This window comes from Castanea sativa, chromosome 8, assembly GCF_040712315.1.
Source record: "Castanea sativa cultivar Marrone di Chiusa Pesio chromosome 8, ASM4071231v1".
Lineage (NCBI taxonomy): Eukaryota > Viridiplantae > Streptophyta > Magnoliopsida > Fagales > Fagaceae > Castanea > Castanea sativa.
The window spans coordinates 21379717-21397804 of NC_134020.1; the positions used below are offsets into that span (position 1 = coordinate 21379717).

General features: G+C 39.3%; 1 protein-coding gene across 1 annotated transcript; it reads right to left on the reverse strand.

Moving 5' to 3' along the window:
- Window positions 1-11116: 11116 nt before the first annotated feature.
- On the reverse strand, window positions 11117-12561 carry LOC142605996 (uncharacterized). Its single transcript, XM_075777419.1, has 3 exons — window positions 12058-12561; window positions 11518-11976; window positions 11117-11266 (listed from the first exon to the last, which is right to left on the reverse strand). Exons 1-3 carry the CDS (start codon window positions 12559-12561, stop codon window positions 11117-11119), a joined length of 1113 nt encoding a protein of 370 aa, XP_075633534.1.
- Window positions 12562-18088: the final 5527 nt, after the last annotated feature.

Below are 18088 nucleotides of genomic sequence, written 5' to 3' on the forward strand. Positions count from 1 at the left end.
TGTAGGCATTTACTTTCCTGCTCTATGTGCTTGCATTATGCATGATGTATGTATATATATACTAGCTTCGCCCTTTCCGGTGTGATTGTCACAGTTCATGTCACCTAAGGCAAAGCAATGCCTAATTTTTGTCGTGAAAGTTAAGTGACACGTCACTGGATTTTCGCCGTGGAAATCTGGTACTTTGCCTAAATGTCTTAGGAAAGCATAGATTGAGACCACACCCATTCAAAAACCAAACCTCAAAGCCCCCCATTCATGCGAATTCCCGAAAGCCAATGCCAAAATCATGTTTTTATTGTCAATCTTTGAAAATTAAGGTTTTATCAAAACAAAGGACTGTCCTTGGACAGGCATTGTGGGGTGCCTAACACCTTCCCCACACATAACCAAATTTCCGGACTCAAGAATCAAGATTTTTTGCCATCCACATCAGATTAGGAAAAATGCCATATTTCTTAGCCTAGGATTGGTAATAAAATCAACCAGAAACAGGTGACCAATCACACCTTAAAAAAACCCAATGATCCCTTAAAATTTGGCCAAGATTCTCGCCACACCACCAAAGGTAGACAAATACCTTTCCTCCACCGAGAGAGAGCACTCGAAGCTTCGTGTGAACCAAGCACATCATTCGAGAGGGGCCTCCAATTGGCCCCCCGCACGCGAGAGCGTTGCCACGGCGGGTGGTTGGACAAAGGCCCGATGGCAGTTATCCGTCTCGAGACCAAGCATCAACAGGATTGACAACTTGAAATTTGGAATTGAAAATTTGAAACTTGAGATTGAAAATTTGAGATTTGGAATTGAGAGTTTGAAGCTTTTTCTCCTTAAGAGAAATTGAATCTTTTGTCCTTGATCATCTCCAAGAATTTTTTCTTTCAAAATCACTCAATTTTTTTTTTTTTTTGAAATTGATATCATCTATTTTTGAAATTTTGAAAAAATTCACTCATCCTTCATGATTTTTCTCTTTCTTAAAAGAAAAGAAAAAAAAAGAATTTTTGTTTTGGGAGTTGATTAAGTCAACTCAGTCAAACTTGAGTTGACTCAACAACTCAGGTCGTTTTAATAAGGGGGCCGAATTCTTGGCCCCCATTTCGCTGTCCTTTCTTTCTTTTTTATTTGTTTTTCTCTCTTTTTTCTTCCATCTTCGACCATTGTTACTATTCATCTCCTTCTTCCACTTGAATTTTCTCCTTCACTACACCATTTCTTCTCTAAAAAAACACTTTTCTAAACTTCTCAACTTCCCTTCACTCATCCCCCTCAATATCTTTTCAGATCCATGTGTTCTTGGCCATTTTAGCTACACACCCATTTTGTGAAACCCATTTTTAAACTTCCTTTTTCTTTGTATTAACAATGGCATCATATTCCAATGGGCCTTCTTTCCTTACTTTTCATTGGAAAAAATACCACCCATCCCTTAAATGGAGTGATGAAGAAGAGCTCCTTCAAGACCCCAAGACCCATGCTCCACATCTAAGATGGACTTCAAGGTGAGTTTGTTTTTTTTTTTGTTGAGAAAATTTGTTGTTTTCATGTTCCGTTGAGAGTTTGATGTTGAGACATTGTCATTGTGTTGTTGTGTGCTCTTGTTGAAATTTGGGCCATTGTATGGTTGATCACGTTGTAATCTTGGCTTTGGGGTTGTGTTTTTTTTTTGGCATGGTGCAACTTGAACAATATTGGTGGATCATGAATTTTGGCAATATTGGTAATATGTGATGTTGTTGAATGAATTTTGAGTTGAATTTTGGAGGCATTGAAGTTATGAAAAATTTGTTGTATAGGCTTGGTTGAACTAATTCATGATGAGTGTAGAAATTTTGTTGACATGTGTAAATCTTATTTCATGAGCATGGCGAAATTTTGTGGATATGAGATTTTTGGAAAAATTTTGTGGTGGCTTGTATTTTTTTTTTTGTTGGTCATGGGACTTTGATTACGGCAAATTTTTGTTGAGCATGAGATTTTGGTCATGGAAAATTTTTGTTGGGTATGTGATGTTGGAGCATGGAAAATTTTTGAAGTTGTGATTTTGGTCATGGAAAATTTTGTTGGGTATGTGATATCGGACGTGGAAAATTTTGTTGGGTATGTGATGTCGGATCATGGAAAATTTTTGTTGTGTATGTGCTAACATTAGGTCAAACTTTATTTTGCAGAACCTTAAGAGCCGAGGCAGCCTTTAGATGTTGAAAAGCATATGAGAGATATTGTCTCTAGATATTAAGAACATCATCAACGAGGCCGGCTTTCAAACTTTTTTCCAAGCTTTATTGAACTAGGAAACCAATGAGTGCAAGGATCTCCAGCTACTCCTTACTTTGTCAGAACGGTTTTGGGATACCACGTACACATTCTACTTTCTAGGCATTGGTGAAGTGATGTTGACACCTTATGAATTTTCTGTCATCACTGGCTTGGGATTGGGTGGTGAAAGAATCAAGATCAATGATTACTCCAAAAGAGATCAAAAGCCTCTTGGGTGTAGTGCCGTCAAAATTGAAGAGCAAAAATGTCTCTTTAATGTAGCTGTATGAAAACATTGAGAACTGTAGTACCATAGCAACCAGCACACACATGTTCATGCTCCTCTTCATTGAGACTTTTTTATGCCTAGATTTAGGTAGTACTGTGAGTTTGCGCTACCTATGGAGTCTGAAGGATATTGATCAAATCAAAAATTATGACTGGGGCGGCATGGCTTATGCTACCCTTTTGCACTTCATGAATCAACTTTCTCGGCTTAGCCTCTCAAGCTTAAGTGGTGCACCATTTGTTTGGTAGGTGAGATTTAAAATTTTTGGCTATGTGTGGGTTTTGTTTTGAAAATTGCTTTGGCTATGTCATCATGGTGTGTGTTGATTTTTTCAGGTTTGGATGTATGAATATTTTAGGGCTGGTCCTCAGGTTCAGGAAGATATTGATGGCATATATCCGAGGTTTCTCCGTTGGTTGCTCAAATATCACCTGTCAACGCCTTTCAAGCGTTCTTTGGAAGTTTGGCGTATAGTGATTAACAATTTAACTGTGGCTTATGTGAGTTTGTTTTTTGTGTGGGGTTTTTGGTGTTTGATTGTGGTTTGGTCTTCTTTTCATTTTGGGTTCTTTGTGATTTTCAGATGTCTTTGATTACTTGGCGTGGATGTGAGGAATATGTGGAATGCAAATGGGCTTTGGAGCTGAATAGCTGTCAGGTGTTGTTTTAGTGTGGCCATGGGAGGTACTGGTATCTTGGTGACTGGGTGTTGCCTCAAGTTCAGCACGTGTACCCTCCTACAATAATTATGGTTCCTCCTTGTCCCTCCATTTGGTTGGCTGACCTTCTAGCTAATGAATAGATTGCTCATGCTCGAATTGGCCATGTTCTTTTAGGGATACCAGGAAGTTATTTTGAATTTATTCAAACTCAATTAAAGGGTAGTCTAGCCGACATTCCTGTGACATTAGTATTTCCCTTCCTTTTTGAAATTGAATTTTCATCTTGTATGTTCATCCTCCATATTTTGGCCTTGTGAAAATATTTGTATGTTGCACATTCAGGCTTTATCTTCTGAAGAAGAGGAAGAGGAAGAAGAGACTCCCCCTCCTTACCATGCTAGCGGCTCTTCTAGTCCTTTCATGGAGACCTATCCTTACTTTCCTACATGGCAATATGAAGTAATGAATCCAGATGGATCATATAGCTCCATGACTTTTAGAGGCTAGAGTACACCCTAAATGTTCCTTGGCTCGATGTAGTGTGTTCTTGAATCTTTCAGTTCCTTGACTTCATTCCTTTTGGATCACTGAGTTGTTCATAAACTAATGCATTTGTACTTCATGTCGGTGTTGATCTTGTGAAGGAAAGTATGCAAATGATTGGAGGCTTGCAATTGGTAGCACAAACTCAGTCCTCTTAATATGTGATCAATGAAGTGAGCTGGGTATAAGATGATGCTTTCTGAGTGTTTTTGCTTGAACTTTCATGATGACTGATCTAACATTTGTGTTTCTTGACTTTTCAGGTGAGTTGCATGGCGTTGTCTGAAGCCAATAGAAGGTCCTTGGAGGAAAGGATCAAGAATCTTGACCTTGAGAACCGGCAACAGGATTCTCAGTTTTATGCAAGTCAAGAAGGAAACACTGAAGGCGGCTCTTCTAGAGGTGGGTTGAGGAGATCTTTGCACAGGCAGACTCAGAGTCCCAATGATGCTTGATTTGTGTTTTAATTTTCCTACAAAAACAAGAAGAAGTGTTCCTTAGAAAATCTTGTATTAATTTCAACTTTTAGCTCTTCGCCCTTGGAATTGCTTTTGATCATGTTGGAACTTTAAATGAGACAAGTTTAGAATTCACCTGATGAAGTCTTGTAGTACCAATTTAAACTTATCTTGATCAATTTTAATGGAATTTGTACTTTCTTGAATGAGGCAGAGCTGAATGCCCCTAGTTTAGAAATGAATGCATGATTTTTTTGGAATCTTGAAATCTTGTTTTTTTAAAGGAAAAGATGATGGTGGTGGTCCCCCCCTTTTTATTGAAAATGAATGAGGCATGGTCGAATGTCCCTAGTTTGAGATGTGAATTCATGGTTTTGAAAGATCTTAATTTGATCAATTTTTCTCCCTTCTCTTTCTTTCTTTTTTTTTTTTTTTGAAAATGATGCAAGTTATGATTTTTTTTTTTTTGTTGTTGAAAACAAATGAGTAAGGCATGTCTGATTGAGATCCAATGTAGCTTACTTTAGCAATCTTTCCTGCAACAACTCTCTACATAAAGGTTAGCAAGACACAATGATCACAAGCAAGAGTTATCCATGGCTAACAATCTAAATTTTTCTTATTCAACAATTCATGATATCCACAGATGGGTTCGTAGCTTTGATTTTAGCACCAAGACCAATTTTACAGCCTACAAACTATAGGGAATTAAGGCTTTGCGGAATATCAAGATCAAGTGGGATTTCCTCCGTGCTGCTGTGAAGTTCTAGGATACTGAAGACCATGTATTCCGGTTTCAAATTGTTGAACTTTGTCCCACTATTGAAGAATTTTCGGCTATCCTGGGTTATGATCCTAGCAAGAAATCCGCAACAGTTTCTTGTGATTCCAGGCATAGGGAAAATTTGTTTGATGCACTAGGACTTCCTACTTCAATTACCAATAGCATGATTTAAGGGCACATGATGAATCTTTATGTAGTTCTTTCCAAAGTGATCAATAAACATACTCATGAAGTGACTGACAACATGTAGAAGAATTTTGGCTTAGCTCTTTGCTTTGTGGGAAAATTCTTGCTTTGCTCTGGAAGGCCTAATTTTGTGGATGCCCGAGTCATAAGTGTTGTGAATCAGATTAAAGATTGTGACAATCCTGTTCCTCTGATCTTAGTAGAAACTCTTCTGCGATTGGACTCTGTATTCCATGGTAGAGAGTCACAAAACTTTCTCGGGAGTCCCTTAGCTTTGCAAATATGGTTGATGGAAAGATTAGACATGATTGCCACTCCTATTGTTGCTGATTATGGTCTTGGAAATTTTCTCAATAGGACTGTCCTCAAAGTTGAGTGTCAAATTGAGAGTGACTAGGTGAAACTTCTAAACAAGAAATCTAGCGCCTCTATTTGATGGAATTGTTATTGGTGGAAGTGCCCACCCCCTTTGTCGCGATCTCCGGGATCAGATCATATTTTCCTAGTTGGGCTTGGAGATGGCTAATCGAGTGGATCAGTCCTTTGTTAAGGTTCACTTTCAAAGGATGACCACGGACTACTCTAACTGGCTAGTGAACAAGATTGTGAACAAAGAGGCTGACATGGTCGCTATGAGAAAACAATTCCTCAGAGATAATAGAGAAAGACACGAAACTAAAAACTATGAATTTAAAAGGAAGGACCCAGATGACGGTACCTAACATAGATGAAAACAACGAGCAACCTAAGGAGAAACAACTGAAGAAATGACCATTTTATTTTTTGGCTTTGAACATGTTTATTTTAAAAGTGGATGTGAAACACTTAAGTTTTAGGAATTAGTTAGGACTTGCAAGTTTAGGGTTTTGTTTAAGGTGTAGGTTTTTCAGGTTTGGTTTGGTTTGGTTTGTTTTTTTTTTTTTTTTTTTTTTTTTTAAGGATTTGGTTTTTAGGGTTTTGTGTAATGACAAGGTTTAATGGAATGGTTGAATTTTTAAAAAATTGTTTTGCTTAATGGGTAAATGGTGGTGATGATGCATCGAAAATCAGTAGGCTGAATGCTCCGGGCTTCAATGGATTGGTGATTGCTTGGAAGGCCTAATAAGAAAAAGACACAAGATCAAAGGAGACCGGGATGGACCGGTAGTGAACCCTCCTATGCTTAAATTAGTTTTTTCTCTAGGACTTAGGAATTCCAACTTTTTAGGAGTAATGAAAACTTACCTTTTGTTTGATGTTGATGAATCTTTATATAGTGAATTTTTGGAATGGTTACTTTCATGGTAACTTTTGCAATATTTGTGGAAGTTTGAAGGTTCAAACTTAACCTCTACAACCGCTACAAAAGTTAGAACATTCAATCTTATCTTCTACAATTGCCGTTGGAAGTTAAGTATTTAATAGCGATGATCAAGGATTTGATAGCACGTAGTTTGAGTTACAAACTCTTGTGGATAGGTCAATTTCAAGAAATATCATAAGTGCTGGGGGTCGTCCAGGTGTTTTTCCTTGGACGACCCTCATGTCTATGGACAACCTTCTTACGTCCACGAACGAGCATATCATTTCAGACAACCTTTGGCTCTGGACGACTCTTATGGACGAACTGGAGATGGTCTTAATTTTAGTTCCCCATCAGCTGCCCCCTTTGTCCGGAGGGTCGTCCAGAGTATTGTAGGATTTACTGTTATGTTTGACACATGCCTTTATGTTACAAGTTAGACGTCGTGTTGCGTGTCATAATCTCTTGGTTGAATTTTACTAGTTCCAGATTGTGCCACGTGTCACAATCTCATTGGAGACTTGTTGCATCGATTTAATTTTTCGAAAAAAATACCATGTGGCACTCTTTGGTTGGTTTTGTCATTTTAAATGCCCAATTTTTGCCGCCTATAAATAGTAGAATTCATTTCCTACCCCTCACATTTCGTAAATTTTCTTCCTTGGCATTCGTCATCCAACGCCTCTTCTAGGAGTCTTTCTATGTCCTTAGTTCTCCTTCGTCTAGAGCCAGGTATTCCCCTCATCTTTGTCTTTAGGTTTTCCTAGTTTCTTCAAGATGTCTATGACTGTTATTTCATCATCCGGTAATAGCGTTGATAAGGCTATAGACGAGTACCATGATATGACTAGCTATAGTAGTTCTAGTAGCAATAGTACTAGCAATAGTAGTAGTGGGGGGAAACACCACAGACGAGCAGTATACGTCTGGCGTCCTTGGAGTTCCTTTAGAGGTTCCCCAGGAGCAGCTTAGGATGAGGGCAGCCTCTGGGTCACAGGCTGGAACCTCGACGAGTGCTCCTCCGTCCACTCCTCTAGACGAGGTAGAAATAGTATACAATTGTGTTGTAGGTGTCCATTCCAAGACGAACGAGAAGAGACTCACTTCCCTTAGGACTTGGTATCAAATTCCAAATGACCTTTACCCTAGGTTAGCTGTTCATGGGAAGTGGTGTTGTGACCTTCATCTTGGAATTGGTATTTATAAGGCCTACCTTCTAGGAGGACTCAAGTTACCTCTTAATGCCTTTGCTAAAGAGTTGCTTACCAGGCTAGGCTTAGGAGTCTGCCAATTCGATCCCAATGCATGGAGATTAGTTGTCTCTATGCAAGTTTTGTGGAGGGAAGTGTTTGAAGGGAACTGTCCTCTCACTGTGGACAAGTTTCTCTACTGCTACAAACCCTCAAAAATTAGTCAGTCCCTTGGCTTTTATCAGTTCACAGCTAGGGGTAAAGATTGTGGATTGATGAAATCCCTTCTGATGTCTAGTAGGAAATGGAAGGCGGAGTTTTTCTTCGTCTCTAGTTTTTGGGCTGGACATCCTGTTAAGGTTGGCAGGGATCCATTTGCCCCCTACACTGGAGAAATAGGGAACCTTCGTCTAGAAGGTATGTTTTTTCCTTATTCAGTATTTTTCCTTTCTTTTTAATCGTCTGATCCTCCTTTTCTTTTTGCAGCTATTAGACAACCATCCTTGAACAAATTCTATCTTGAATGCATCCAAAAGGCTTGTCTATACACTGACAGGAGTTTCCACTTGTTGGTCATCCTTGATCATCTAGCGACTTAGGGACTTGGTCCTGAGCCTTCCATTGAAGCTATAGCTCACGAGCTTACTGTTCGTAGACATGAGTTTCTTTTTCCCTTCATCTTCTTTTTTATTTTTTTAAAGAAATTTTTTGAATATCACCTTTTAATTAACCCTAAATCTTTTTAGGGATGACAACTATGAAAGAAAACAAAGGAAAGGGGGTGGTCGTAAACGAGGATGCCTTACCAGAGATGAAGTCTTAGCCTCGTCTTGCTGTGGGAGATAAAAGAAAAAATTTGTCCAAGACAGTGGACCTGGAAAACCTCCCCAATCGTCGAAAGGAAAAAAGGGTGAAGCACAAGTTGTCTAAGAATGGGGTCGTTAAGCCAGGTTTCACTGTCCTTCCTTCCATTCAACAACCGCCAATCCAAATTCATGACATGGATTCGTCTGAACCTGTAGGAGTCACCCCGTCCATGAGCACTATGCCTGCCTTGTCTCAGCCTCGTCCAAGAACTTTTAAGAATCTCATTGAAAATGAGGATTTGGCTTGGGAGAGGTTTCAAAAGGTTGTGACTGACGAGGACATAGCTACATGCTATGACATGTCTTTGAAAGAGTTTGAACATTCTATTGTTCACGATCTTTTCAAGGTATTTAAGCACTTTTACATTGTCTTATTAGTTTACACCCTTCTTGTCTAACAGAATTTTTGACTTTTCGTGTAAGGTATGTCCAAGTTCATTGCAGTGTCCAGGCAGGCCAATGAAATGGACAAGGAGAGAATCAAGCTTAAGACGAGGATCCAGCAAGTTAAGGACGAATGTAGGAGTTGAGCTCAAAAGGAGGCCAAGGCTATGGACGAAGTTAAGGAGCTGAAAAATCTTGTCAAGGAACTTAAGGCTGATGTTGTCGAAAAAGATACTCTCCTTGACCACCTTTAGACGAGGAATGAGGAGTTGAGCACCCTTCTGGAAACTGCCAAAAAGGACGCCGTTAATGAGTTCAAATCTTCTAGCCAATTTACTAGTCTTTTGGACACCAATTACACTGCTAGCTTCGAAGTTTTCTGTATGGACACTATAGAATGCTTCCTTGAAGTTGACTTCAGCTCGATCAAGCTCCATCTTGGTGCTACAATCTCTCTCCTCCATACGAGTTCTGAAGACGTTAATATTGAGGATGACGCTACCACATAACCTGCCAAGGACAAGTCTAAGACTGGAGAGAACCCCCCACAATGAAAATGTGAAAGTTGACCATCCTAGTTTATTCCCTTTTTCTTGTTTTCTCTTTTTTGTTTCTAAGTATGAGGTCTGTTGTTTTGGACCGTTTAAATTAATACAAGTACATTTAACTAGTCTATAATCTCTGGGACGAGTTTCGATACAATTGCCTCTGGGCTTTACTTTAAGGGTTTTTAGACGGTGGTCGTCTACCCTTTCTTTAAATTTATGAATGAATGTTTATCTTCATTACTTACTGTTGAACATGTTATTACGTACGAGCTTCGTTATTTGCATCGTCCACATTGTATTGGTTTTTAAGCGTGGTTTGTTCCCTCATGAAAGAATTTAGTTAAGTCTCTTTATGTTCAATCATTTTTACATTCTTTGAATTTTACAAGTGTAACTCGTCTTACAAATGGCATTGCTTTTACCGGCTTTATTCATCCAGGGGTTGGACTTAGCCAGTTCTTTTTCTCGTCTATAGGTTGGACAGTTTACTTTTGTCTTTAGGCAAGATGCTTCTAGCATTTACTCATCCAAAGATTGGATCATTTTGGTTGGTTATATCTATCCATGGATTTTAAATATTTTTACGCGTGTGCATTTCCTCGTCCATTTCTTGGACGAATAGGCTTAAGGTTTTACCTCGTCCATTGGATGAATATACACTTTCTCGTCCATTTATTAGATGAGTATGCCTTAAGCTTATATTTCTTTGCTTTATCCTTGTTTCGAGGAAAGCTTATAGACGTTACATCCCTGCGTCTAGAGATTTTGCTCGTCTTGGGCCTTTAGCCTTCTTGTGGATGAAGTCACAAAGATTAGGAATTCATAGACTACATACATTGGAAATCCAAACTATATACATAACATAAACATCGTCCACAAGCATGGCATATGCTTAGAAGCTAGTGCCTTTTAGGGAATTGAAAATGCTTACACACAAACAGATAAACTAAGTCCATGACCTCATCCATAGTTTAGAGATAGTGCATAGTTTAGAAACTGATGCACTTTTAGATAATTAAAACACCACATATAATACTCATAACAAACACAAGTAATGAAAAGTAACATATAACTTCAACTCGTCTAGGAAAGACACAACGTCCAAGATGATCTCGTCCAGAACGATGTTCGTCCAAGCTGTTATCCTATTGGTAATATCTTCTTAAGTGCTCAACATTCCAAGGGTGCTTCAGCTTTCTCCCCTCTAGGGATTCTAAGTAATAAGATCCTTGTCTCTTGCAATTGAGAACCCTGTAGGGTCTTTCCTAATTAGGTCACAGTTTTCCAGGGGCTGAGTTATTGGTTGCCAAAGAGACCCTTCTTCGGACGAGATCCCCAATGTTGAAATGCCTGGGCTTCAACATTGCATCATAAGGTTTTTATACCTTGCTGTCCTTTGATCCGAGTTCATCCTTACCTCGTCTATTAGATCAAGGTTCAGACGAAGTTGCTTTCCGTTATCCTCGTCCTGATATTTCATCACTCTATGGTTTGCCATGTACACTTCTGCGAGTATCACAACTTCTCTTCCATAGGCTACTTTGAAAGGAGTTTCCCTTGTGGGGGTCCTCACAGTCATCCGTAAGCCCACAAAACACCTGGTAGCTTGTTTGGCCATACTCCCTTTGCCCCCTCAAGTCGAGTCTTGATGATTTTCAACAAGGATCAGTTTGCAACTTCTGCTTGGCCATTTGCTTGCGGGTGGGAGGGTGAGAAATAATGATTCTTAATTCCAAAGTTCTCACAAAAGTCTCTAAAAGGTGTGTTGTCAAATTGGCGTCCATTGTCAGACACTAGTACCCTAGGTACCCCAACCTACATACAATGCTCTTTCAAATGAAGTTTTTGATATTCTGTTGTGTGATCTTGGCTAAGGGTTTGGCTTCCACCCACTTAGTAAACTAATCGAACCCTACTACCAAAAACTTCATCTGCCTGGTTGCAAGTGGGAAGGGACCTAAGATATCCAATCCCCATTGCACAAAAGGCCATATGGCCATCATCGGGGTGAGATACTTCGATGGCTGTCTAGGGACGTTGCTGAAGCATTAACATTAGTCACACACCTTGACATAAGCCTTAGCATCTACTTGAATAGTTGGCCAGTAGTAACTTGGACAAATGACTTTATGGACTAGCGCTCTTGCTTCTGAGTGGTTTCCACATGCTCTTTCATGAACCTCTCTCAACACATAGTTTGACTCGTCCGGAGCTAAGCACCTCAAGTAGGGCTGAAAGAAGCCTCTTTTATATAATACCTTGTCTTTGAGGACATACTTAGCAGCTTTGATCCTTAATTTTCTAGCCTCGTCCTTATTCTCCAGAAGCCTTCCATCTTTGAGGTAAACTACTATCGGAGTCATCCAATTTCCTTCTTCTGTAATTTGTTGTACCTCTAGAAGGTCTGTGCTTGGCATGTATTGGACTTTGTCATACTCGTCCATAGCCCCCTCTATCAAAGCTACCTTCACCAAGACATCTGCTTCCATATTTTCCTTCCTTGGGACTTGCACAAAACTAGCTTCCTTAAATTTTTTGATAAGCTACTTCACCTAACTAAGATACTTCTTCATTCGATCTTCCTTAGCTTCACACATTCCATTTACTTGATTTATGATCAACTGAGAATCTCTGTGGACGAGTACTAACTCTGCCCCTAGGGACTTAGCCAATTCCAACCCTTTGAGGAGAGTTTCATACTCAGCTTCATTATTGGTTGTCTGATACTGTAGACGAGTTGTATATTTCAACTTGTCCCCTTTAGGAGATTTTAGCACAACTCCAATTCCTCTTGCATATAATGTGGTCGAACCATCTACATAGACGACCCACCTTTGAGCTTCATCCATCTCGTCTAACACACCTTGGTTAGGAGTGAACTCTGCAATGAAGTCTGCCAAGACCTGAGCCTTTATAGCGCTTCTTGGTTGGTACCTAACATCAAACTTGCTAAGTTTTATGGCCAATTGGATTAGTCGTCCTACGGCTTCCAACTTGTTCATCGCCTTCTTGAGTGGATAATCTGTCAAGACATTGATGACATGAGCCAGAAAATAATGTCGTAACTTCCTGGAAGCCATGACCAAAGCAAAAGCTAGTTTTTCCCTCATGGGGTACCGTCTCCCCTCAGCGCTCGGCTTGTATAATAAAATGGCTTCTGTATCTTTTCTTCTTCTCTAATCAATGCTGAGCTTACTGCATGTGGAGACACTGCCAAATACAAGTATAATTCTTCACCTAGTATAGACGAGCTCAGCAGAGGAGTCGTTATGAGATAGGCTTTGAGGTCTTGGAAGGCCTGTTAGTACTTGTCTGTCCATTTGAATGCCTTTTTGAGAACCTTGAAAAATGGTAAACACTTGTCAGTAGCTTTGGAGATAAATCTGTTAAGAGCCGCAACTCGCCTAGTTAGAGATTGGACTTCTTTGATATTCCTTGGTGGTTCCATATTCAGTGTCGTTTGAATTTTATCGAGATTGGCTTCAATTCCCTTATGTAAAACCATAAACCCAAGAAATTTTCGTGACGAAACTCCGAAAGCACACTTGCTCGAGTTCAACTTCATGTTATATCTCCTTAGTGTATCAAAGGTCTCTTGAAGGTCATCTAGGTGCTTTTCCTCATCCAAGCTCTTTACTAACATATCATCTACATAAACTTCCACATTTTGTCCAATCTGTGGACAAAACATATGGTTAACCAGACTTTGATAAGTTGCCCCACGTTCTTTAAACCAAAGGGCATCACCTTGTAGCATAATAAACCTTGACTAGTAATGAAGGATGTTTTCTCTCGATCTGCCTCATCCATCTTTATCTAATTATATCATGAGAAGGCGTCCATGAAGCTTAGCAACTGATGCCCTGCTGTTGAATCCACCAACTGATTAATGCGTGGCAAAGGATAACTATCCTTGGGGCAAGCTTTATTCAAATCAGTGAAGTCTACATACATCCTCCACTTTCCATTTGCCTTCTTAACCATTACCACGTTTGCTAACCAATCCAGGTAATAGACTTCCTGAATAAATTGCGTCGTGGTTAATTTCTGGGCCTCTTCCTTGATAGCATTATCTCACTCCAGAGCGAAGACCCTTTTCTTCTGATGAACAGGCTTGGAAGATGGGTGTACATTTAACCTATGAGTGATAACACTTGGGTCAATTCTCGGCATGTCTTCATGAATCCACGTGAAAACATCAATACTCTTCCTTAAGAACTAGATGAGGTCTTGCTTCGTCTTCTCCTTCATACTTATTCCAATTTTGGTAAACTTCTTGGGATTACCCTCTTCTACAGGGATGTCTTCTAATACTTCCGTGGGCTCCGTGGTAACCCTTCTCTCGTCTATGCTCATCGTCTACATGTGCTCGTCCATAACCAACATGGCTAGGTAGCATTCTCTGGCGGCTAATTGGTCCCCTTGCACTTGACATATTCCATAATTTGTTGGGAACTTAACAGACAAATGGTAGGTAGAGGTTACCACCTTCCAAGTGTTTAAGGTCGGTCTTCCAATGATAACGTTGTATGAAGACGAGCAGTCCATAACAAGGAAGTTTACCTCTTTGACTATTTGTGTGGGTATGCCCCTACCACCATAGGTAATGTGATCGTACCCACAAGTTGCACTTTCATTCCTCCAAATCTTACCAATGGCAAATTCACTAAACGAAGTTGATCTCGTCCAAGCCTCATTTGTTTAAAGGCAGGGTAATATAAAATGTCTGCTGAACTTCCATTGTTTACCAATACCCTCCTAGTCGTGTAATCAGCAATAAGCAATGTGATGATGATCGCGTCATCATATGGGTGGTGAATCCTTTTAGCGTCCTCGTCCCTGAACAAAATGGCTTGCTCATCTGCCCCCCTCCTCCTTGAAGGTCGTCCAGAGAGCATGACGTTTTTCACCACCTTCAAATACGTCTTCCTTGACTTGGAAGATTATCCTGTTGAAGTCCCTCCTATAATAACTCTTATTTCTCTGAGTGGGGGCCATGACGATTCTTTTACCTTTCCCTTCAACTTCTCGTCCTTGTGATCTCGTCTAAGGAAGTTTCTTAATTTTCCCTGTTTGATGTGATTCTCTATCTGCTACTTCAAGTCAAAACACTCATCCGTGTCATGCCCATGGTTTCTATGGAAGCGACAATACTTATTCCTATTGCGCTTGTTAGGATCTCCCTTCATTTTTTCCAGTCACTTCAAGGATGGGTCATCCTTGATCTGCATAAGTACTTGTTCAAGTGGCATGTTCAAGGGCGTATATTGCTGACTTCTTGCCAAAGAACTTGCCTTCTTATTGTCTAAATCTTTCTTCTCTCCCGTCTGGGCCTTGTTTGGATGAGGACCCTGCTCTGGATGGCACAGGATATCCTCTTCCATTCTCTTGGCCTTTTTCCTCTTCTTGGCTATGATTGAGTCATTTGCATTCATGAAGTTTTGGGCTAAATGGACGAGTTCAACCATGGTTTAAGGCTCTTGCTCATAAAGCTTATGGATGAATAAATCAGAATTAACTCCATTATGGAAGGCCACTAATAACAACTTGTCGTCCATCTCGTCTACCGTCAGGACTTCCCTGTTGAAATGAGTAAGGAAGGACCGCAAGCTTTCATTTTCCCCTTGTTCTATGGTTAACATGCTGGACAAGGAATGCTTATGCCTTTGTCCTCCAATAAAATTTTTGACAAACAACTTACTCAATTCTTCGAAGGAACTCACAATGTTTAGAGGTATCTTGCTAAACCACACTTGTGCCGGCCCTTTAAGGGTGGTAGGAAAGGCCCTACACATAATCTCATTTGGAACTCCTTAAAGATGCATAGTAGTCTTGAAAGTAACAATATGATCAAAAGGGTCGCGTGTCCCATCATATGAGTCCAAGGAAGGCATCCTAAACTTCGAAGGCAGGGGATGACTGTTGATAGAAGGCATGAAAGGGGAATCATTCTAATGGACTAAATCATCTACGGGATTAGCCATTCTCATGTTCTCCTTCATCTCGTCCATGGCCTTCCTTATCTGATCCATCTCCCATTCCAAGTATGGCACCCTTCGTGAGGTGGTACCCCTTAACTAATTCTCAGGCTCAGCATTTTCTCCTTCCCTAACTTCTTGACTCTGGGCTTACCCTTCCATGTATCTTTCATGGTGTTTCCTCCTTAAACTAATCTCCCTAGTCAATTCCTAGTTCTAACAGGTTAATTCTGCCATGGCGGCTGCCATGGACTGAATGTGTTGGATGGAAGATGGTTGCATGATAGGTGCTGATTAACGATCATGGTTCAGGTTACTAGAAGCGTTCCAACTTTCATGGTGGCCTGGACTAGTGGCCATCGATCTTATCCGAACCATGCAGCCTTTTTTTGAAGGAAGATAAATTGCAAAACACAAACTTAGACTTCCCACAGAAGATGCCAATTGATGATGAACAAAAAATCAGTAGGCTGAATGCTCCGGGCTTTAATGGATTGGTGATTTCTTGGAAGGCCCGACAAGAAAAATACACAAGATCGAAGGAGACCGGGATGGACGGGCCAAGAACCCTTCGATGCTTAAGTTAGCTTTTTCTCTAGGACTACGGAATTCCAACTTTTTAGGAGTAGTGAAAACTTACCTTTTGTTTAATGTTGATGAATCTTTATATAGTGAGTTTTTGGAATGGTTACTTGCATGGTAACTTCCCAAATATTTGTGGAAGTTTGAAAGTTCAGACTTAACCTCTACAACCGCTACAAAAGTTAAAACATTCAATCTTATCTTCTACAACTGTCGTTAGAAGTTAATTATTTACTAGCGATGATCAAGGATTTGATAGCATGTAGTTTGAGTTACAAACTCTTGTGGATAGGTCAATTTCGAGAAATATCACAAGTGCTGGGGGTCGTCTAGGTGTTTTTCCTTGGATGACCCTCATGTCTATGGATGACCTTCTTACGTCCACGGACGAGCATATCATTTCGGGCCACCTTTGGCTCTGGACGACTCTTATGGATGAAATGGAGATGGTCTTAATTTTAGTTCCCCATCAAGTGAGTTTGGGGAAATTGTGACTGGACCAATGCATGGTTGCTTTTGTACCTCCTTGGTAGAAGGATCAAGTCATCACATATTTCATTATTTTTATTTGCTTTAACTTTTGCCTAGGTCACCCTTTCGGGTTTTCAACCTAGCAGGTCATCCGTTTGCTCTCTCACTCTTTTTTTTTTTTTTTTTTACTCTTTGTTTACTCTCCGTACTGCTCCCCCAGAGTATATCTGCTTGATAATGTAAGGACCTGCCCAATTTTGCTTGAACTTCCCATTTGCATCTTGGATCAGGGATCGAATCTCTTTTAGCAATAAATCTCTCAACTTCAAATTTCTTGTTCTTACTTTCTTGGACTGGCCTAGGGGTAGGTTCTAAGTTATTATGTTGTAGGGTGGGTTTGTTGTTTTATTGTTTCCCATAGCTAGAACGTTACACCTCCCAACTTGTAATGTAATGAACATTGCATTGGTTTGAACGGCATGGTCTATCCTTTTCAATCAACAAGAAATGATCCAGTAATTTTAGGCAATGAGTTGGTGAGTTCGCCATTAACATCCCCAACGGAGTCGCCACTATGAGACACCACAGAAATTTGGGGTGCTCTCAAAAAAGAGATTTGGATGCTTTTCCAGGGCACCTCTCTTTTGGGGTAAGTGGTGCAGAGTCACCACTTTTTTATATATATACAAAAAGAATAAGAAAAAAATTAAATACAACTTTATATGATCAACATGCTTAATTTTCATTAATTGAATAAAAATAAATACTTGATAGATTGGATATTACAAGGCTTGGAGTCCTAGTTACAATCTACCAAAGAATTACATGGCTTTTTGTCCTTGTTACAATCTACCCAAAAATAAAAATAAAGACAAAGCATAGATTTACCTATCCAAAAGAAACTAAGTTTGGAGGCTAGGTTATAGAATAGGAAGGTGTTAAGCACCCATTCCGCCCAGACAGAGTCTGGTCTTCTAGACTCTTATGACCAATATACCCTTTAAGCATGATATGAATGATATGCTGTGTACATGACAAACCTAATCAAAATTGACTCACATAAATCTATTTTATGAATGTGCCCTCTTCTTTTAAAAAATTCAAATATGTTTTTGTGAATAAAAAAAAATTGATTTGAATCATTAAAAAGAAACCAGATTTATTTTTGTATATGTAAAAAAAATAAAAAGTTTTGTAGAGAAAAATCAAATATGTTTTTGGTGAATAAAAAATTAGTTTTGCTCTTTTAAAAAAAAAATTAGATCTGTTTTGGAACAAAGTAAAAAAGAAAATGTTTTTGGTTTATATGTAAAAAAATCAGATCCATTTTATAGTAAGAAAGTCTAGATTTATAAAGAAGAAAAAATCAGATCTGTTTTTTATGAATAAGATGAGAAAAAGAATTTTTAGAAGAGGACTACACTCATGAAATAAATCTACATTACACGCATCAAACAAAAAACATCTCAACTATTGACTTCCTCTTTTAAATCTCAAAATTTGATATTTTTATGACAAATGAAATTTTTCTTGGAAAAATCAAATATGTATTTAATAAAAATACAGATAAGTTTTGAAGTGTTAAAAAAATTCTAATCTGTATTTA

Coding starts and splice junctions, on each gene's coding strand:
- LOC142605996 (XM_075777419.1), bottom strand. CDS start 12,561: ATGAGGGAAAAACTAGCTTTTGCTTTGGTCATGGCTTCCAGGAAGTTA. Junction 11,977..12,057: donor CTCAGTTGATCATAAATCAA/GTAAATGGAATG, acceptor AAAAAATTTAAG/GAAGCTAGTTTTGTGCAAGT. Junction 11,267..11,517: donor ATGCTAAGGCTTATGTCAAG/GTGTGTGACTAA, acceptor CATTGTATGTAG/GTTGGGGTACCTAGGGTACT.